The 18,710-nt window shown below is 55.1% G+C and overlaps 1 protein-coding gene across 1 annotated transcript in view; it reads left to right on the top strand.

The window, feature by feature from the left end:
* ZAN (zonadhesin) overlaps nucleotides 1-16,710 on the top strand; it is a 49,643-nt gene extending 32,933 nt beyond the window's left edge. The window contains exons 32-43 of the mRNA XM_053260859.1: nucleotides 1,753-1,897; nucleotides 2,769-3,019; nucleotides 4,322-4,451; nucleotides 5,276-5,468; nucleotides 7,449-7,610; nucleotides 7,862-7,992; nucleotides 9,005-9,204; nucleotides 11,197-11,335; nucleotides 12,027-12,227; nucleotides 12,653-12,755; nucleotides 15,158-15,201; nucleotides 16,073-16,710. Coding sequence (XP_053116834.1) covers nucleotides 1,753-1,897; nucleotides 2,769-3,019; nucleotides 4,322-4,451; nucleotides 5,276-5,468; nucleotides 7,449-7,610; nucleotides 7,862-7,992; nucleotides 9,005-9,204; nucleotides 11,197-11,335; nucleotides 12,027-12,227; nucleotides 12,653-12,755; nucleotides 15,158-15,201; nucleotides 16,073-16,113 — 1,740 coding nt within the window. The 3' untranslated portion in view covers nucleotides 16,114-16,710. The remainder of the gene's footprint in view (nucleotides 1-1,752; nucleotides 1,898-2,768; nucleotides 3,020-4,321; nucleotides 4,452-5,275; nucleotides 5,469-7,448; nucleotides 7,611-7,861; nucleotides 7,993-9,004; nucleotides 9,205-11,196; nucleotides 11,336-12,026; nucleotides 12,228-12,652; nucleotides 12,756-15,157; nucleotides 15,202-16,072) is intronic.
* Nucleotides 16,711-18,710: the final 2,000 nt, after the last annotated feature.

Raw genomic sequence — 18,710 nt, 5'->3', positions numbered from 1 at the left:
ATATAGGCATGACCTATATTTAACCTTTATTTTTTAAAGGGGCTCTTCTTAAATTTGGAGTCGTCTTGTATTTGGGTGAATAGGTAGCTGTTGACGGGAATCAGACACATTCAAGCAGTGTGTGTGTGTGTGGGGGGGGGTGTTTCTAACTATGGCTATAAGTCATGGGGGATCTGTGGGACCTCCATGTACAGAGGCAGTCTACCTGCTGCTGGGTGTCTCTGTTCAAGTCATTTGGGATCTGACAGCATTTTTAGGTCAAGCGGAGGGAATTTTGAAGCCAAGAGAAGCAACAAAGAGTGAATGTTGTTTTGTGCAGCCTCAGCCTTTGCCACTTGGGGGTGGGGGCTGGACTGCCACCTCTACGGATATTTATGTGCTGGGGCCGAAGAGGGCTAGCTGCTCTCCCCTTGCTAAATAGAAGAGAACCACCACAAAATTACAAAACAGGTCTTGGAAGGGAGGAGGGCCATAGCAAAGCATCGAAGCCATGGTGGCTGGTTGTTTGCACTGTGCTGTTCAGGGACCATCCCTCAATGGCCTAATAATAATAACAATAATAATAATAATAATAAACAACTTTATTTGTTAGCCGCCCATAACAAATTGTTCTCTGGGATAATCAGAACAACGCAATTAAAAAACCCCGATACACAACAAAACAGCACACACAAAACAAGACAAACAAGTTACGACCCAAAATTAAAAATACCATACACAATACAGAACCTTTTAACAACTTTTTAAATTTCAAAAAGCCTGAGTGGTCTCCACCTGGAGTCTCCAAGATCCAAGTGGCGATGCCAGGGCACTTTCCAGATCAAACCCTCCCACAGGGTCACCACGGATCTGATAAGTGTGCTCTGTACTTCCTGGGTTGTGACACCGCAGTCCCTGTGCGGACAGCAGCCTGCCGTTCACCTTTCCGATGCCTTTTTTCCAGTTTTTTGCATTAAAAGTGCTACAGCGTTGCATGTGTGTTGCAAAAAAAGGAGCTGTATTTTCCCTTTGTAGGAGTTTGAGATTCTGGGGGTCGTTTTCAATACGATCCTGCAAAGACGAGGCATTTTACCCCTGTTGTAGGGTTTAATCTGGGCGCTTTCCAGATTTCCCTGCAACAACAGTGGTCAAACGCTTCAGCTTGAGCAGATCGCATTGAAAACGTAAATAAAGGACTGAAGCTGTTTGTTGCTCAAAGCTCTTTGAGAACAGCAGGGGGAGCAGTCTTCTCTAAAGGAAAGTTGTGCCCTCGAGTTGGTGTCCCTTCCTGGCGAGCACAGAGCCCTGTGGTAGTCTTTGGTAGAAGAATACAGGAGGGGTTGACCATGGCCTCCTCCCGCACAGTATGAGGTGATGCCTTTCATCACCTTCCTATATTACTGCTGCCCGATATAGGAGTTTCCCATAGTCTGGGGCACACACCGGCGGGGATTCGAACTGGCAACCTCTGGCTCCCTAGAGCTTGCACAAAACTCTACAACGGAAAAATACAGCTCCTTTTTTCACGCCGCACACACGACATTATAGGACTGTCACGCAGCAATAAAACACGAAGAAAGAAGGCATCGGAAATGTGAGCAGTGCCTTGCTGACAGTGTAGTTTGGAAACACACTTAATGGACGGGGTGCCACCACCGGAAAGGCCCTTCCCCTCACAGGAAGATCGTGGAAGAGAGACAGCGGCTCCTCCCGCATGGCTGGCCAGCCGCCCCTTCCAGGGGCCCTGTGCCAAGGCCCTTCTCTGCCTTCCAGCCTGGAGATTCCTGGGTGACGGCCGGCTGCCTCCAGCGCTGCTCCTGCCTGGACAACGGGAAGATCACCTGCCAGCCCTTGCAGTGCCTGCCTGGGTCCCACTGCGCACTCAGTGCCACCGGAGAGCGCTACTGCCGGCCAGCCAGTGAGTGCTGGGGGGCGGGGGGGGGCGGGGCAGGAACACCCAGTGATGTTCCTCTGGGAGGGGAGGGGAGACCAAGCCAATGGTCCAGCCATGAGGGAAGCGGGTTGCCTGGCACCATCTCTGTTTGGAGAGCGCATGCATGCTGCACAGCGGGAACAGGTTGAGGCATCGGCTCATTTTATTTATTTATTTTTACATTTATATCCCGCTCTTCCTCCAAGGAGCCCAGAGCGGTGCACTACAGACTTGAGTTTCTCTTCCACAACAACCCTGTGAAGTAGGTTAGGCTGAGAGAGAGAAGTGACTGGCCCAGAGTCACCCAGCTAGTCTCATGGCTGAAGGGGGATTTGAACTCAGGTCTCCCCGCTCCTAGTCCAGCACTCTAACCACTACACCACGCTGGCTCTCGTGAGAACTGGAATGGACCCTAGAGGTCTTCTAGACCACCCCCCTGTTCAGTGCGGGGGGCAGCTGCAGCACCCCTGACAGGTGCTTCTCCAGCCTCTGACTAAAAACCTCCGGTGAGGGAGGGCCACTGCTGCATGAGGCAGACTGTTCCACTGTCCAAGAGTTCCTGCAGCCAGGAGATGCTTCTTCATGTCTAGCCTGAATCTGTTTTTTTTTTGGTGGGGGGGGTGTTGGGGGGGTTACTTCAGCCCACTGGTTCTAGTCCTGCCCGAACAAGTTCCTCAGGGAAGGGCAGGAAGGAGCCCAGCCCCGCCGCCTCCATCTAGGGAGAAGGGGCCCCCACGATTCACCTCCGCTGTGGGGCCCCCATGGCCTCTCTGCCAGCACAGGAGGGGAGGGGAGCCAGGGAGGAGCCAGGTGGGCTCCATCGCCGCCTCAACTCTCTCTCCCTCTCGCCTCCCAGAATTCCACCGCTGCGTGGTCTCCGGCGACCCCCACTACCGCACCTTCGACGCCTTCGTCCACCACTTCCAAGGCCGGGCCACCTACACCCTGACCCGGACCCTGGGTGGGCTGCCTGGGGCCCTCGAGGCCCTCTCCGTAGCAGGCAGGAACCGCCGCCGCTTCCCCCTCCAGCGCGTCTCCTTCCTGCGCGAGGTCTACGTCTCGGTGTACGGATACCGCGTCACCCTGATGCAGGGACGCAAGCTGGCGGTGAGGCTCAGGGCCCTGTTGCAGCTGACCCCTCCGGGCATTCCTGATCAGCAGCTGCTCCTTAACGTTTCGGGGAGTAACTTGCCTAGGGAGCCAGAGGTTTCCGGTTCGAATCCCCACTGGTGTGTTTCCCAGACTGTGAGAAACGCCTGTATCAGGCAGCAGCGATACAGGAAGATGCTGAAAGGCATCCTCTCACGCTGTGCGGGAGGAGGCCATGGTCAACCCCTCCTGTATTCTTCTACCAAAGACAGCCAGAGGGCTCTGGGGTCACCAGAAGTCGAAACCAACTCAACGGCACAACTTTACTTTAGGGCCAGGTTAGGGGAGGATTGCTGGCCTTGTGGGAGCAGGCATGAATTGTCCCCTTTGCTAAGCAGGGTCCACCCTGGTTTGCATTTGAATGGGAGACTACATGAGTGAGCATTGTAAGAGATCCCCCTCAGGGGATGGGGCCGCTCTGGGAAGATGAGCACCTGCCCGCTTGCAGGCAGAAGGTTCCAAGCTCCCTCCCTGGCAGCATCTCCAGGATACAGCTGGGAGAGACTCCTACCTGCAACCCCAGAGAAGCTGTTGCTTGTCTGTGTAGACAATACTGAGTTCGATGCAACAAGGGTCTGACTCGGTAGAAAGCAGCTTCCTCTGTTCCTGTGGATGTGCTAGGCACTGTACCTAAGGGGCCCAGTTTAGCCGAGAAAGGGTGGCTGGAAAGCTAATGAGCAGTGGAGATGGAAGAGAAGCAGGCGGTAAAAGCCCCCTGCTAGATCAGACCCCAAAGGCCCCTCCCACCCAACCTCCTGCTGCTTCTCCCCACACTGGCCAACTAGAGGTCTCCAGAAAGCCACAAGCAGGACAGGAAGGCAGGGGCCCTCCCCTGCTCTTTGCCTCCCTGCACAACTAGCATTCAGTGGTATAGTGCCTCTGTACATTGAGGCTCCATGCAGCTGTCTTGTCTGACAGCTGTTGATAGACCTCTGTGCCTCCAGTGGAATCCCCCTTTGAAACCATCCGAGCTAGCAGCCACCACCACATCTTGTGGCAGTGAGTTCCATAGGTTAACTGTGCATTGTGTGAAGGACTCTTTTCTTTTGCCTGTCCTGAATCTCCTGCCCATCGACTTAGCTGAGTGACCCTGAGTCCTTGTATTATAACAGAAGGAAAGAAGCTTCTCTCTCTCTCTCTCCCCACTTTCTCTACACCCTGCATCGTTTTATACAGCTCGGTATCTTGTCCTGCTCTTGGGAGCTCGCTTCTCTCTGTTACGCCTAACTCCGAGGATGCCTTTCTCCCCCCTCCCTCCAGGTAAATGGCGTGAAGGTCACTCCCCCGTTCTACCCCCGGGACGGGCTCCAGATCACCCAGAGGGGCCGCAGCCTCCTTCTGCAAACAGATTTTGGGTTCTCTGTCTCCTTCGATGGCAAAGATTTTGCTGGTGAGGGTCAAGACACTCGCCGGGGCTTCGGGAAGTGGGGTGGGGAGCTCCCCTCTCTAAGTGGCCAGTTCTGAGTCCCAAGTGGTTGACTCAGCAGCACCAGGATGAGGCCGACTGAGGAGTCTGGGGCTCTGGAAACGCTGCTGCCATCCCCTCTGGGGGCAAACCTGCAAAGACAGCAAAGAGGTGCATGTTAAAAGGACCCGGCCTGGAGACACGGGTCTCCCCAAAGCAAGGGGCAGCCCCCTCCCTCGCCCGCTTAGCCCCGCAGGTTCCAGCTGCCTGAACTTGTAGAGCGTTTGCAGGAAGACGAGGACCCGTTTCTCTGGAAAGTCTGATGCTTTCCTGATGAGATCACGAGCACCTCTCTCGCCTGGCTCTTTCCAAAGAGGGGGATGAATCCTAGGGAATGCATGGATCACGCCCAGAGCCTCCAGTCCCGCCCTGCACAGAGCCAAAGTCACCGTTGGGAGCTGCTCTTTGGCCAAAGGTTTTCTCACGCACAGGCCTGTGCCAATATATGCCTTTGCGTTACTCTGAGCGGTCATAAATGATGAGCCAGAAGCAGAATTCCTCCCTGCCGCGGTGCCCTGCGGATTCCCACATGGAGAGACTTCGTCATGCCCGGCCTGGTGGCCCTTTCTCCCTCCCAGGGAGAGGCATGCTTGGCAGGCTTCTTCCAGCGGGGCTAGTGGCCCACCTCTGTCCTGGCTTAGAGGAGGCGGCGGGCGGCGGCAGCGTCCCAGCCAGAGGGGCCAGGCGCCACCACCAGCGCCCTCTGTGGGGTCAGTTCTCACCCCTCTCCCCCTCTCCCCATTGCTCAGAGATTGTCCTGCCCAGCACCTACCAGGATCGCGTGGGTGGCCTGTGTGGGAATTACGACGGACAGCGGAACAACGAGTACATGAAACCGGACGGGACGTGGACCCGGAACCTGAACACCTTTGGGAACAGCTGGCAGGTCTCGAGCCAGAGGACGGCCCCGGGGCTGGAGGCAGGCAGCCACTCCCGAGCCAGGTCAGCCAGGCGTGCCACTTGTGCGCACGGGCCCTTTCTGGAAGGAGGGGGCCAGGCGGGGCTCAAGCTACACCTGGCACCTGAAGCGGGCCTCCGGGTTCACCCCCCGACGGCCCTGGGGAGTGTTTTTGGCGATGTCACACACAGGGGGCGTGGCCAAAGACTGGAGGGTCCATGACAGCCCTCCAGAGTTCATTCCCAGCTGGCATTTGGATGGTTGAGGAGCTCGGGAGAGAGAAAGGGAAATACTCGCACATAGCAACCAAGCGTCAGCAGGGGGTAAGCTCCGGAGAGTGAGTTGCATGGCCCTTCCGGGGCTCTGGCCACACCCTCTTGCATGTGGTGTCACACACAAGGGGCATGGCCAGACCCACCCACCCCCACAAACCCTCTGGAGTTCATTTCCCAGCCATGTTTGTTGTTGGGTGCGCATTTGTTGGTTTTAGAAGAACAAAACGCACAGCCAGCAACAAACACGACTGGCAAATGAGGACCAGGTAGAACTAGCGGGGAGGGACGAGTCAGGCGGCTCGGGTTCTCTGAACACCCTCTTATAGCGCTGCCTCTGTCTGCTCCTTATCCACAAAGGGGGTTTCTCAGTGGAGAAGGACCTCTGTGTATAGGTGGACCTTTTTATCCGCGGATTTTACATCCGTGGATTTGCATATCCGTGCTCAGGTAAAATACACCTGACCTCATTATACGCAGAATATGGCGGGGGAAACATGCCAACTTCATGGATCTGCGGGTTGGAGGTGGCCGGAAATAAATGCGGAGGTTATTTCCAGCAACCATTTTCTACGACAGAGCCACAAAATGACTCCCATCCTTGTTAAAATAATAGTGGGGTGGTGGTGATGATTTTTTGCCAATTTGGGGGCACAGCACAACTCAGGGGAGCAGCAGAGCAAGGTAAGAAGCCCTCTCTCCACTAAATTTGGCCGATTTACGGCCGTTTTCTGCTGATTTCCAGTCATTTTCGGCCAACCGGGAACCTAACTCCTGTGATCCGATAGGATCAATTACCCTATATTCGTGGTTTTCATATCAAAACAAAACAGAACAAAACCCCTGCAAATATTGAGGTTCTCCTGTACTGCACATCTGCAGAAGTCTCCCTTCATAGGTATATGGCTGGATATAATCCAGGGTGCAGGACTGCAGGTTTGGGAGCTGTGCCTTAGTGCATATTAAGGCAGTTTACATGATTATAGTATGTTCAGGAGCTGTGGGAAACAACGAGGTTGGAGGGGGAGGAAGTGATCACCTGAGAGACAGAGGAGCTGGGTCCGATGGTGATTCCTTCTCCCTCCCTTAGCAGAATGCTGAGTGTGAGAGCTGGGCAGGGCAGTGCCATCTGACCGGGCTCCTCTCCCCCAGACTGGGCTCCTCTCCCCTGCCAGCCGTTGCCCTCGTGCACAATCACAAAACAGGAGCACACACAGCTCCTGAGCTGGGGTAGGAGGCTCCTCCTGCCCTAATGAGAATCATGTGAATGGCCTTACTAAGTGCAACTGTAACTTCTAATCAACTAATGAATCAGATTAAAAGAGGCTTCAGTTGATCAGCTTAATGAAACCCCTTTGCGGCTGACTAAAAAGGGATCCCAGACTCATCAGGCAACAGCTGCTGTTTTAATCAATTATTTTTCAACCAAATACTTCCTGAATACCATGGATAGCAGATCACCTTAGGAGAGGTCTTCTCTCTCCAGCCTCACACGGCTGGGCATGCCTCTTCTGGAACCAAGCCCGCTGAAATAAAGGCGTGCACCATCTATACACAAAGGATGCTTTATTCTTCAAAAAGGCTGTCTTAGTGACCACCAGTGAACACTATCTCGATCCATCCGCTACAATTTTACCTAGTGGCAGACTCAGTATTAAGCCCTTGCCATGGCTTCTCTGGCCTGGGCTACTTTTGCTTACGTGTCTGCCTGCTCCAGCTCAGAGTGAGAATCCTTCCCTTTCTTCCCCAAAGGCGCGAGGAACCCGAGGAGGAAGTCGAGTCAGGGTTCGAGGTGGACTGCAGCCCAGAGCAGCTGGCTCACGTGAACGGGACGGAGGTCTGTGGGGTCCTCTCTGACCCCCAGGGACCCTTCGCGGCCTGCCACGGCATTGTGCCTCCCAGCAGCTCCCAAGAGTAAGTCTGCACGGAAGGACCGCGGGAGGCGGGGGGGAAAGAAGCACACCCACTTACGTGTGTGTCTAAGCCAGGGCTTCTCCAACTGGACTCCCCCCCCCCCCGCCCGATGTGGTTGGACTACAACTCCCATCAACCCCAGCCTTCAGCCATTGTGGCTGGGGCTGATGGGAACTGTAGTGGGACCCATCTGGGGAGCCAGGCTGGGAACTCCTGGCCTCAGCTGTTTCCACTCTCTCCGTGCCTACCAGGAACTGTGTGTACGACCTCTGTGCTCTGTTCAACGACACGGAACTGCTGTGCCAGGAGTATGAGGCCTACGCCTGGGCCTGCCAGGAGGACGGGGTTGCCCTGGGGCTGTGGAGGCAGAAGACAGGCTGTGGTGAGAGAATCCCTGACACCCCACCCTGGGTGGGCCCCAGAGACCCCCCTCGAGGGTTCCTGCACTGAGCAGAGGGGGTGGGCTGGAAGACCTCCAGGGACCCCTTTCCAGCTCTTGGATCCCATCTGCTCGTATCTGAGGGTTCCAGTAAAAGATTACTCAGCAGAATTGGGCTGGCCCATCTTCTTCCCACGCATTGCTCTGATCCACACGTCTGTGAGAATGTGGTGGTGAGCACTGGGGATGGGTTAGGGTTAGGGTTAGGGTCTCTGGACATTTTGCTCTCCTTCCAAACACATGTGCAGAGCATAAGTGGAAGCAAACAGACACTCCTACAAGGCTGCAGATCCACCACCCCACATCAGATCCCCAGAGGTGGGGGGGGGCCTCTCAGCACCCCCAAGTGCCAACTGAAAGCTCTCCCTCCATCTCTTCCAAAATTGCAAACTACTTTTCTTTCTCTCTCTCTCCCTTTCTTTCTCTTTCTTTCTTTCTCTCTTTCTCTCCTTCCCTCCTTCATCCACCGTCTCTGATGAAGTACGCTTTCATTCCCCCAGCTGGACCCAGCTGTCTCCTAACCATTAGCTTCCCTTGAGGAAACATCAGCCAACCTTCCTGAGCTATTAACCCCACATTTGTCTAACAAAGGGACAAGATCAGCCAGAAATCAGAACAAGAAATACAAAGAGGTGGCTTCTTTCAGTCGGCCTTTGCAGGCACACTCTTTACTAGGCCATCAACAGATTTTCGCCAGTAACCTCTCTTGGGGTGGGTGGGAAGAGGGGTTCCGAGCTTGGGTCCGGGTGAAACCTAGAACTCTGGCAACTCTATACCATACCAGGGGCAAAATGGCCTCGAAAGTAAACAAATCCAGATCTCAAAGAGTCAAGGATGTCATCACCAATTTAAGGCGATGGTGATTCACCTTGGAAGCGAAGCCTTCGTCATCTGCTGCATGAGATGCTTTGGGGAGGGCTGGTGTCCTTGACCGGTTCTGCCCCCTCCCCCACAGAGATGTCCTGCCCGGCTCACACCACCTACAAGCCGTGCATGACCGCTTGCCCCGCGAGTTGTGCCAACATGGCGGCCCAGTCAGACTGCGAGGCGCCCTGCGTGGAGGGCTGCGCCAGCGACCCCGGCTACATCCTCAGCGGGCTGGACAGCGTTCCCTACAACCAGTGTGGCTGCAGCCACAGTGACCAGTATTACCAGGTAGGAGCCAGGGGCGGGGAAGGGATCCCAACTCCTGGTGCCACAAGAGGAAATCGGGGGCTTTGTGGTGTCAGGTGAATTGGGCATGGGGGTGGGGCGGGAAATGGGAGGGGGCTTCTGGGATTCCCGTCCCCCCGGAAGGGTGGGACTGCAAGGCTCAGAGCAGGGACAGTGAGGGGAGACTATGGAGTTGTTTCCAGACAAGGAGCCCAGTGAATCAGAGGAAAGAACTGGGAGTAGAAGGTCTTTCTGCAGGCCTAGTCTGATGAAGCTGGAGGAGGGGATTCTGGGAGCCAGGACCCCTGGGCTCTTTGGGAAAGGAGTGAGGTCAGTGGGGAGGGAACGGCCCAGAGGCTGAGCTGGGCATTTTCCAGACGAAACCCTACAGCAGTGCCACTACGGATCACCTAAGTGTGCTTCTGTACGTGTTGTGACACCACAGTCCCTGTGCTGACAACAAGGAGGAGAGCTGGTCTGGTGGGAGCCAGCAGGACTTGTCCCCTAGCTAAGCAGCGTCTGCCCTGGTTGCATGTGAAAGGGAGACTAGAAGTGTGAGCAGCACTGGAAGATCTTCCCCTCAGGGGATGGAGCCGCTCTGGGAAGAGCAGAAGGTTCCCAGTTCCCTCCCTGGCGGCATCTCCAAGATATAGGGCTAAGAGAGATTCCTGCCTACAACCTTGGAGAAGCTGCTGCCAGTCTGTGTAGACAATGCTGAGCTAGATGGACCAAGGGTTGGACTCAGTATACAGCAGCTTCCTATGTTCCTAAGATGCCGTTCACATTTCCAATGCCTTCTTTTGGGTTGTATCTTTGCATCGTAGTGCTACAACGTTGCATGTGCATCGCAGAAAAGTAGCTGTATTTTCCTACTGTAGGAGATTCTGGGGATTGTTTTTCAATACAGTCCTCTCAAGCTGAAGCATTTTACCCCTTTGTAGGGTGTAATCTGGAAAGGGCCTTGGTCTCCAGAAATCCTCATTCAGGGCACTTTCCAGATTACATGTTCCAACGGGGTAAAATGCTTCAGCTTGAGAGGATCGTATTGAAAACGACCCCCAGAATCTCAAACTCCTACTACAGGAAAATACAGCTATTTTTCTGCAATGGACTTGCAACGTCGTAGCACTAGAATGCAAAGATAAAACCCGAAAGGAGGCATCGGAAAGGTGAACAGCCCCTTGCTGCCAGGGCAGGGACTGCAGTGTCACAACACAGGAAGTACGGAAGCACACTTAGCAGGTCCGTAGTGACCCTGTTGTAGGGTTTGATCTGGAAAGCAAGCATTTCCAGACAGCAGGTTCTTAGCGTGTCCAGATGATGCGAGGCTTTACTGCAAGTTCAAATTTGCACACACACACACCCAAAGATGCAAAAAGTGGATTTTTTTTACCCCAGACATAAATTGGGCTATGCTCTTAATGTGCAATGAAAAACCCACGTGATGTCTGCAGTCATAAGGAACATAAGAAGCTGCCATATACTGAGTCAGAGTATTGGTCTATCTAGCTCAGTATTGTCTACCCAGACTGGCAGCGGCTTCTCCAAGGTTGCAGGCAGGAATTTATCTCATTCCTATCTTGGAGATGCTGCCAGGGAGGGAACTTGGGACCTCCTGCTCTTCCCAGAGCGGCTCCATCCCCTGAGGGGAATCTCTGACAGTGCTCACACTGTCTCCCATTCAAATGCAACCAGGGCAGATCCTGCTTAGCTAAGGAGACAGTTCATGCTTGCTACCACAAGACCAGCTCTCCTCTCCCACCCAATAGCTCACACAGACCTCAGGGTAAATCTGGCCGATATGTGAACGCACACCCTCCGGAGGAGAAGTGAGCTAAAAGCCCCATCTGGAAATGCTCCAGGTACCTCCCAAGGTGAAGCAAGCAGGAATTCCTGCTGGGATCTTACTGGAGAGAGATGCCTAGTAGGTGGAGCAGAGGTCAGAGGGGCTGCTGGGGTTTTCCCAGGGCGGCTCTGACCCCCTTCTCTCCCCAGATCAACGACACCTTCCTGACAGAAGACTGCTCCCAGCGCTGCACTTGCCGCAACACAGAGATGCTGGTGTGCCAGAAAGCCGGGTGCTCAGACGGGGAGCTCTGCGCCGTGGCAAACTACACCCGCGGCTGCTTCAAAGGTGGACGCTGCTGTGTAGGAAGGAGGGGGCTGGGGGGTGGGAATCCCTCCTTCTGGGGGAAAGCGTGGGTTGCCTCTCATCACTGTGTCGGAAGCTGCCCTACAAAAGTGTCTCTGTGGCACAGCAGCTACATGGGGCACAAGAAGCACCAGGGAGCCCTTGAGGGCCTGCCACTGGCTCGCCTCACAACCATAAAGATAAAGTGTGCCGTCGAGTCGGTGTCGACTCCTGGCGCCCACAGAAAAGCCCTGTGCTTTTCTTTGGCAGAATACAGGAGGGGTTGACCATGGCCTCCTCCCATGCAGGATGAGAGGATGCCTTTCAGCATCTCCCTAGATCGCTGCTGCCCGACAGAGGTGTTTCACCAGCGGGGATTCGTACCGGCAACCTCTGGCTTGCTAATCAAGTCGTTTCCCTGCTGCGCCATTAGGTGGCTCCACGAGAGCATGGCTGGTGCAAAAAGGGAACAGGAGCCCCAGCACCAGACCTGGCAGAGGGCTTTGGCACAGCCTTGCTTCCTCCGTACAGCGCCCCGCAGCTTGGGAGGGCGAAAGACACACTCAGGGAGAGGAGACTGTCTGGGTCCTCCTAGGAGGGGAGTCCCACGGGTGGATGGGCCTGGAAACCCGGACACCTGGGTTCTCTGGGCTGGAGTCTGGACTGAGTGTGGCCTCCCCGTCCTTCCTTGCAGAGGGTCCCTGCCTCAGCAACCCTTGCCAGAATGAGGGGATCTGCGAAGAAACCTCAGGCAGCTTCCAGTGCCTTTGCCTGGAGGGCTATGTGGGGCCCCTCTGTGAAGAGATGCCATTCGATGTTCTTCCCAGTCCCACAGCCCCTCCATCAGCATCTGCCACGTTCCCTCCGTCAATGTCTGCCACACCTCCCACATCAGGTAAGTCTCTCTCCCGCTCCTTTCCCTGCTATGGGGTTCTGCAGGGGCTGTTAACCTACATCCACAGACACAGGAACACCCCGACTTCTTCCGAGTCAGACCTTTGGTCCATCTAGCTCCGTACTGCCTGCCGAGACTGGCAGCGGCTTCTCCAAGGTTGCAAACAGGCATCTCCCCTTTCCTGGAGATGCTGCCAAGGAGGGAACTTGGAACCTTCTGCATGCAGGTGCTCTTCTTCCCAGAGCAGCCCCATCCCCTAAGGGGCATCTCTGACAGTGCTCAGACATGTAGTCTCCCATCCTAATGCAAAGCAGGGTGGGCGCTGCTTAGCAAAGGAGGTGATTCATGCTTGCTACTGCAAGACCGGCTCTCCTCCCCTGGTGGACCCTTCAGTGTTGACTGTTTTCCTCCCTGCCCCTGAACAGGCAAGACAGAGCACCTCACCGTCATCCTCCTCGGGGTCCTGCTTCCTCTCGGATTAATCCTCATTGTTGTGGCAGTCGTCTGCATCTGTCAACGGAGAAACAAGTAGGACATCTGGCAGTTTTGCAGGGTGGGGTCTGGCTCCCTCGGGAGACGCCGCTGGGGGCTAGCAGCGTGGAGTCTGATGCTGGGCATCCAAGGGCAAAGATGACCCAAGAGTTGGGGGTGGGAGTGAAGAAAGGGGGGGGCCTTCTATGCCTGGCAGGTGGGAGCTGGACCAACTAGAGAGGACATGATGGGGTCTGTAAGGTCCTAAGTGGAATGGGGAAGCTCAACAGGGACCAGAAGTCCTGGCAAGAACTCATCTGCCTGATTTCCTTTCACTATAATCTGAATGGAGAACTACCATCTTCACAAGTGAGCCCATTTCCGCCTCAAACATTTGCACATCCGCCATCTTGTATTGGGGTGGATGATGTCATCATGGACTATGCTGTTAAGTTGTCCCTACAACTGAACCAAATTTGGCCCATATTGGTCCCGGCATTGAGAAGTTGATAGGGGGACACGCGGACACAGAAAGCTGGGTGATCTCATTAGCTGACTTTCCCTAAATTAGGTTAAAAATAATACAAAAATGGCTAGTCAGGAAGTTTAAGAACAAAGAGGAAAGATTGCTCCACACCATTAGCTGATGGAACTCTTTGCTACTAGACATGAGAAAAGCCATTTGCATGCATGGTTTTTTATAACGGGTTCAGTAAACACATGAATGACAGGTTTATCGGTGGCTAAGCCACATTGAAAGCTGGAAATTTTACCTCTAGTGTGAGAAGCAGGACAAAACACTCGGCTTATCAGCGGCTGAGCTTTGGCCATGAGCCTCTGGGGTGCTGCAGGGCTCGGTCCTGCCCTTTAACCTCGAATGAAATGGCAGGCAGAGCCCATCCAGACCGAGGTCTGGGCTACAGCTTGGGTCCCCAGATGTGGGTGGACTACAACTCTCACCATCCCCAGTCACTATGGCCAAAGGGGTGTGGGGGGGGATGATGGAAGCTATAGGCCAACCACATCTGGGGGCCCAAGCTTGAGAACCCCTTGAACTAGCAGGCAGTTGCTGTTGGGCTGAGAGGCAGTCTTGGGTGGGCTTGTGCTCCCCCCCGAAAGACTAAGGACTCAAGTTCTCTGGGATCCACAGCTGTCCGTGAAGGCCCCGGTGTCAGCCACAGCCAGGAATGCTTTTACTGGACTGTGGCTCGTGTACCAACTGCAGCCCTATCAGGATGCAGCGGGCCCAGCCTGGGTGACTTATTCTCAGATCACAGCCAGGCTGGACTACTGCAATGCTCTCCACGTGGGGCAGCCTGTGAAGACTGTACGGAAGCTGCCTTTCGTGCAGAATGTAGCAGCCAGGTGGGGGAGAGGCGCATGGATCACTAGGGCCCGGTTCACACAAGTGTTCCAGTCTAGATTTAATGTGGGTTACAGACATTCGTGCGATTGTGTGAACCCAGCTAAGGCAGGAATCGTCGATTCATCTTGGGTGATAAACTGCCTCAGCCTGGGTTCACACAATCACACGCATGTCGGTAACCCACATTAGCTCTAGGCTGGAACACTTGTGTGAACCAGACCATGGGGTCTAGAGACAGACTGCCCCACTGGCCGCCCCCTCCCTCCCAGGTGCCATTCAAAGTGCTGCTGCCATCTTCTCCAAGTCTGACGCGGCCTGGAAAGAGAGACAGACGAAGCTGCCATATACTGAGTCAGGCCCTTGGTCAGGATTGTCTACACAGACTGGCAGCAGCTTCTCCAAGGTCGCAGGCAGCAGGCGTCTCTCCCAGCCCTGTCTTGGAGAGCTGCCAGCGAGGGAACCTGGGACTCTGCCCCCCAGCTTAAGGCCCACCCCAGGCAATCCCAGCGACCTCCTGGCCAAGCCTTGAGGTGGGCCCTGGATGCCTTGCTGCCCTCTGGCACCTGCCCATGACTGAGATCTGTCCGGTGGGTACCAAAGACGGCGCATTTTCCCGTCTGTGGAACGCCACTGCCACCCCCCACCCTGAAAGTGCAGCAGGCTTCCCCTTTCGCCTCCTTTAAACGGCAGCTGAGAACTTAAGTAGAGAATGCTTTCCCTTATATCATTTTTATTCCACAAGGCCGTTTCAGGCTCCTCTTTGTCCAAGGATGCTGCTTTATATAGTTCTCCTGCTGCTTCCAGGATTGTTTCAAGTACATTTTAGCCCTGCCTGTTAGGCATTTTTGATGATGCCTTCATTAGCCACCTTTGGCCGGGAAAGACAGGAGATTCGTTGTTTTTAAAAATACGTACATGAAGGGGAGATATTCCCAGCCCAACGTGCCGGGCCGGCCTCCGCGTGTGAGCCGACAGGGCCACATCCTGACATTCTGGCCACTGCTCCAGATCTGGCATCAACTCACTGCCCACCTCTCACGGCACATTCCCTCCGAAACTGGCTCTGCCTCACTTATCCTTCCCTCCCCCATAGGAAGAAGACGGAGGAGGACCACTTGGACATCTTGTCTGCTGCAGGTAAGAGAGGGGCAGGGATCCCGGTGCAAACGGCTGGGCCCAGGCCCCACCCCAGAGCCAGCTGCATCTCAAGCTGCCCACTGTCAGCTGCTATGTCCCACCCCACATCTAGACACCGTGAAGCTGCCTTTCACTAAGCCAGACCATTGCGCCATCTAGCCCGGAACGGTCCAGAGTTTCAGTCAAGGCTCTTTCCCTCCCGGGAGATGCTGCCAAGGGTTGAACCTGGAGCCTCCTACGTGCAAAGTGTTGGGAATGTCTCTCTGGTAAGAGATACCCTCCTATTACAGCAGAGTGCACAGAGGCACAACACAGCGGAGTCTGCCTAGGCATGCGTGGATGCTGAGAGTAAAAGAAACTTGGAGCCAGTTCATAGTTTCAAATCAATATAAGGAGTCTTTATTGGAGAACTCCATTCTAGATAGGAAAGTGGAGAGATAGGGTCTCTAATCTAGCTAGCCCGCTGGATGCAGAGGGATGGTTTCTGCATCTCCGCACACATGGTGCAGGGAGAGAGGAGTGTGTGTGTGTTGCAAGGGAGAAGAAAGGGAAAGAGGAAAAGGCAGGCAGGCAGGAAGTCCCTGAGAGTAGCAATCTACATACCAAAGGGATCGTGTCAGAGCAGTAGAGAAGGGATGACCAATGTCTTGACCCCTCTAGCCCTCTGACTCACTAGTCTGTCCCCCTCTGTCACTGAGGCATGAGGCAGAGTCCTTCACTTCCAACACAAAGCAGATGCTCTGCCTCGGAGCCATGGCCCCTCCTCACCTCAACAGAGATGTCTGGGTTGGCCTGGGGAGGCAGCTGTGTGCTCACCCACAACACTATGCTTGACTTTAGGGTCTCCCTCACCCCTTCGGTTTCCTTTCAGAAGCTCCAGATGCATCCGGCAAGAGAGTCACCCGCTTCTGAGGCTCCAAATGCGCCGCTGAGACGGATTCCTTCCCTCTTCCCCGCCCAAGATGGAGACCTTCACCGTTGGTCTTCAAATGATGGATCGCTGAGGGGAAGACTGAAAAGCCGCCCTGGATGCTCTGATGGCTCACCCTGGTGGAAACTGTGCTGATGGGAATGCCTCTAGGAATTGCTTCAGTGGCAGCCCCAGATGAAAGGGACAGAACCAGGCTGTCCAAAAACTAGGGGAATCCCAGCCTCAATCCCTGGAGTCTGATTGGCTCGGAGAAAGAAAGGGGAGGGGCTGGGGGCACACAGCCCTATATGTGCCAAGCACGGCCTCCCCCAGTCCCATTTCTCCTCCTGGGATCTGCAGCGCACAGCATTTCCAGAGGTGCCCTTGCAGGGAACAGGCTGAGCAGCCCAGATTCCTGGGTTCCTTTTCTCTCACAGCTGCTCTGGGTTCCAAATGCAGCCCCCCAGTCAAGAGGTGTGAGCCCCACTCCTCTGGGCAGGGAGAGGACCGCAGGGGCTCCCTGCGTGCCTGGAACACTGTAGAGGAATTACAGCGAAGGAGGAAACCAATGCGAATAAAGTGGCGAATCCTTGCCAGCACCAAGGTCTCCAGCCCGTCTCTTGGTTTCACTCGAGAAATACGCCAGGCGCTGCACGGGAGCCCTGAAGCCACACAGTCTTAACACTCACTGATCTGGGGTCTAACCCGCACAAGCCCTGTAGAAGCAAACGGGAGCTGTGCAAGAGAACTTGCCCTGAGCCTCCACATCTCTATCTTCTGTCATTGCATCCTGGTGGCCTGTGGTCTTAAATGGGCTGGTCAGGATTTTCTTTCTTTCATGGGGACATGCCCAGGAGTGCAAAGACACAAACACACACACACCCCACTCTGCAGGACTGGTCCTCAAGGCATTGCAGTGAAGGCATACACCCCCTTGCGGGGCTCTCCCTCGCCTGGCTTCATGACCCCACACGTTTGCCAGAGTCACACAACGGGAGGAGGGCTGGGCTGCGGGTAGCGAGCATGAATTGTCCCCTTTGCTAAGCAGGGTCCACCCTGGCTTGCATTTGAAAGGGAAAGTACATTTGTGAGCACTGTAAGGTATTCCCCTTAAGGGATGGGGCCGCTCTGGGGAGAGCACATCTGCCTGCTTGCATGCAGGAGGTTCCATTTCCCCTCCCCGGCAGCATCTCCAGATAGGGCTGGGAGAGACTCCTGCCTGCAACCCTGAAGGAGCTGCTGCCAGTTTGTGCAGACAGCAGATGGGCCGATGGTCTGGCTCGGTAGAAGGCCACCTCCTCTGTTCCTAGAGGGGCTTCTGCTGGGTAGTGGTCTTGGGCCGGGGCCTCTTTCTCTTTAGAAGTTAGTGCTGGCAACAGAAAGGAGGCAGCAGAAAGAGAGGGCAAGAAAGAAGGTGGATGTGGGGTGGCACCTTCACAGCTAAGGAGGAGAGGCCTGCCGGCTCACTGGGGCAGATCACGTGACAGCTGGCGCTGCTCGCTCCAGGGAAGAGGGCCAAATTTCGTGTCCTCAGTTCTCCATGTGCATATCAGGAAGGGACCCCTCCCCCTCTCGGCACCCACCATGCGCTGCCGACACCAGCAGTCGGGGAAGAGGCCGGCTCGTGGCAGAAGCCCCCGTGCGCCCCCCCGCCTCATCTGGGGCCTCGGCAAACCACACTTCTGCAATATCAGCTGCCAGGAGGTTATCTGGGGGCCGCTATCGAGGCTGTGGGGTTATCTCGGTATCTTATCTGCAGCGCCCTTGGCTGCAAGCGGCCAGGCGGATATCACTTCTGAGCCACCTTCTCCGATGGAAGCAGCCGCAGCACAAGAGGGTGGCCTTGGCGGAGAGCAAGCCGTGTGCCGGGCCAGGAGCTGGCTGGAGGGATGCCTGGCCTTGGGGGGAGGCCTTTCAGAGGGGCTCTCCCAGGCCTGCAAGGGAAGGTGGGCTGGGAGGGAAAGGGCTGGGCTCCCCCCACTCCTAGACACCTCCTGGCTGCCACTGCAAATCCCCTGCCCCAACCCAGGAATGGCTCACGTCTGCTGAACGGGGGAATTCCCAGCCCATCTACTCCATCCAGGTGCAGCTTGGTGCTCGGTCAGTACACTTGATGCACGGCGGGCTCAGGGAAGATGCCTAAAAGGGCCAGTATTCTGATGCCCTTGTACAAAACGATGGGGCGGCCGCACCTGGAGTACTGCGTACAATTCTGGTCACCACATCTACAAAAGGACATTGTGGAGCTGGAGAAGGTGCAGAAGAGGGCCACCAAGATGATCAGGGAGGCCTGGAGCACCTTCCTTAGGAGGCAAGGCTACAACATCTGGGGCTATTTAGTTTAGAAAAAAGACGACTGCGGGGAGACATGATCGAGGTCTATGAAATCATGCATGGGGTGGAGAAAGTGGAGAGAGAGAAATTCTTCTCTCCCATAACACTAGAACCAGGGGTCACTCCATGAAATTGATGGCAGGAAGTCTAGGACCAACAAACGGAAGTACTTTTTCACACAACACATAATCAACTTGTGGAACTCTCTGCCACGAGATGTGGTGACAGCCAACAACCTGGATGGCTTTAAGAGGGGTTTGGATAA

Source organism: Hemicordylus capensis, chromosome 6 (genome assembly GCF_027244095.1).
Source record: "Hemicordylus capensis ecotype Gifberg chromosome 6, rHemCap1.1.pri, whole genome shotgun sequence".
NCBI classification, from domain to species: Eukaryota; Metazoa; Chordata; class Lepidosauria; order Squamata; family Cordylidae; genus Hemicordylus; species Hemicordylus capensis.
This window is presented reverse-complemented; position numbering and strand designations above follow the sequence as displayed.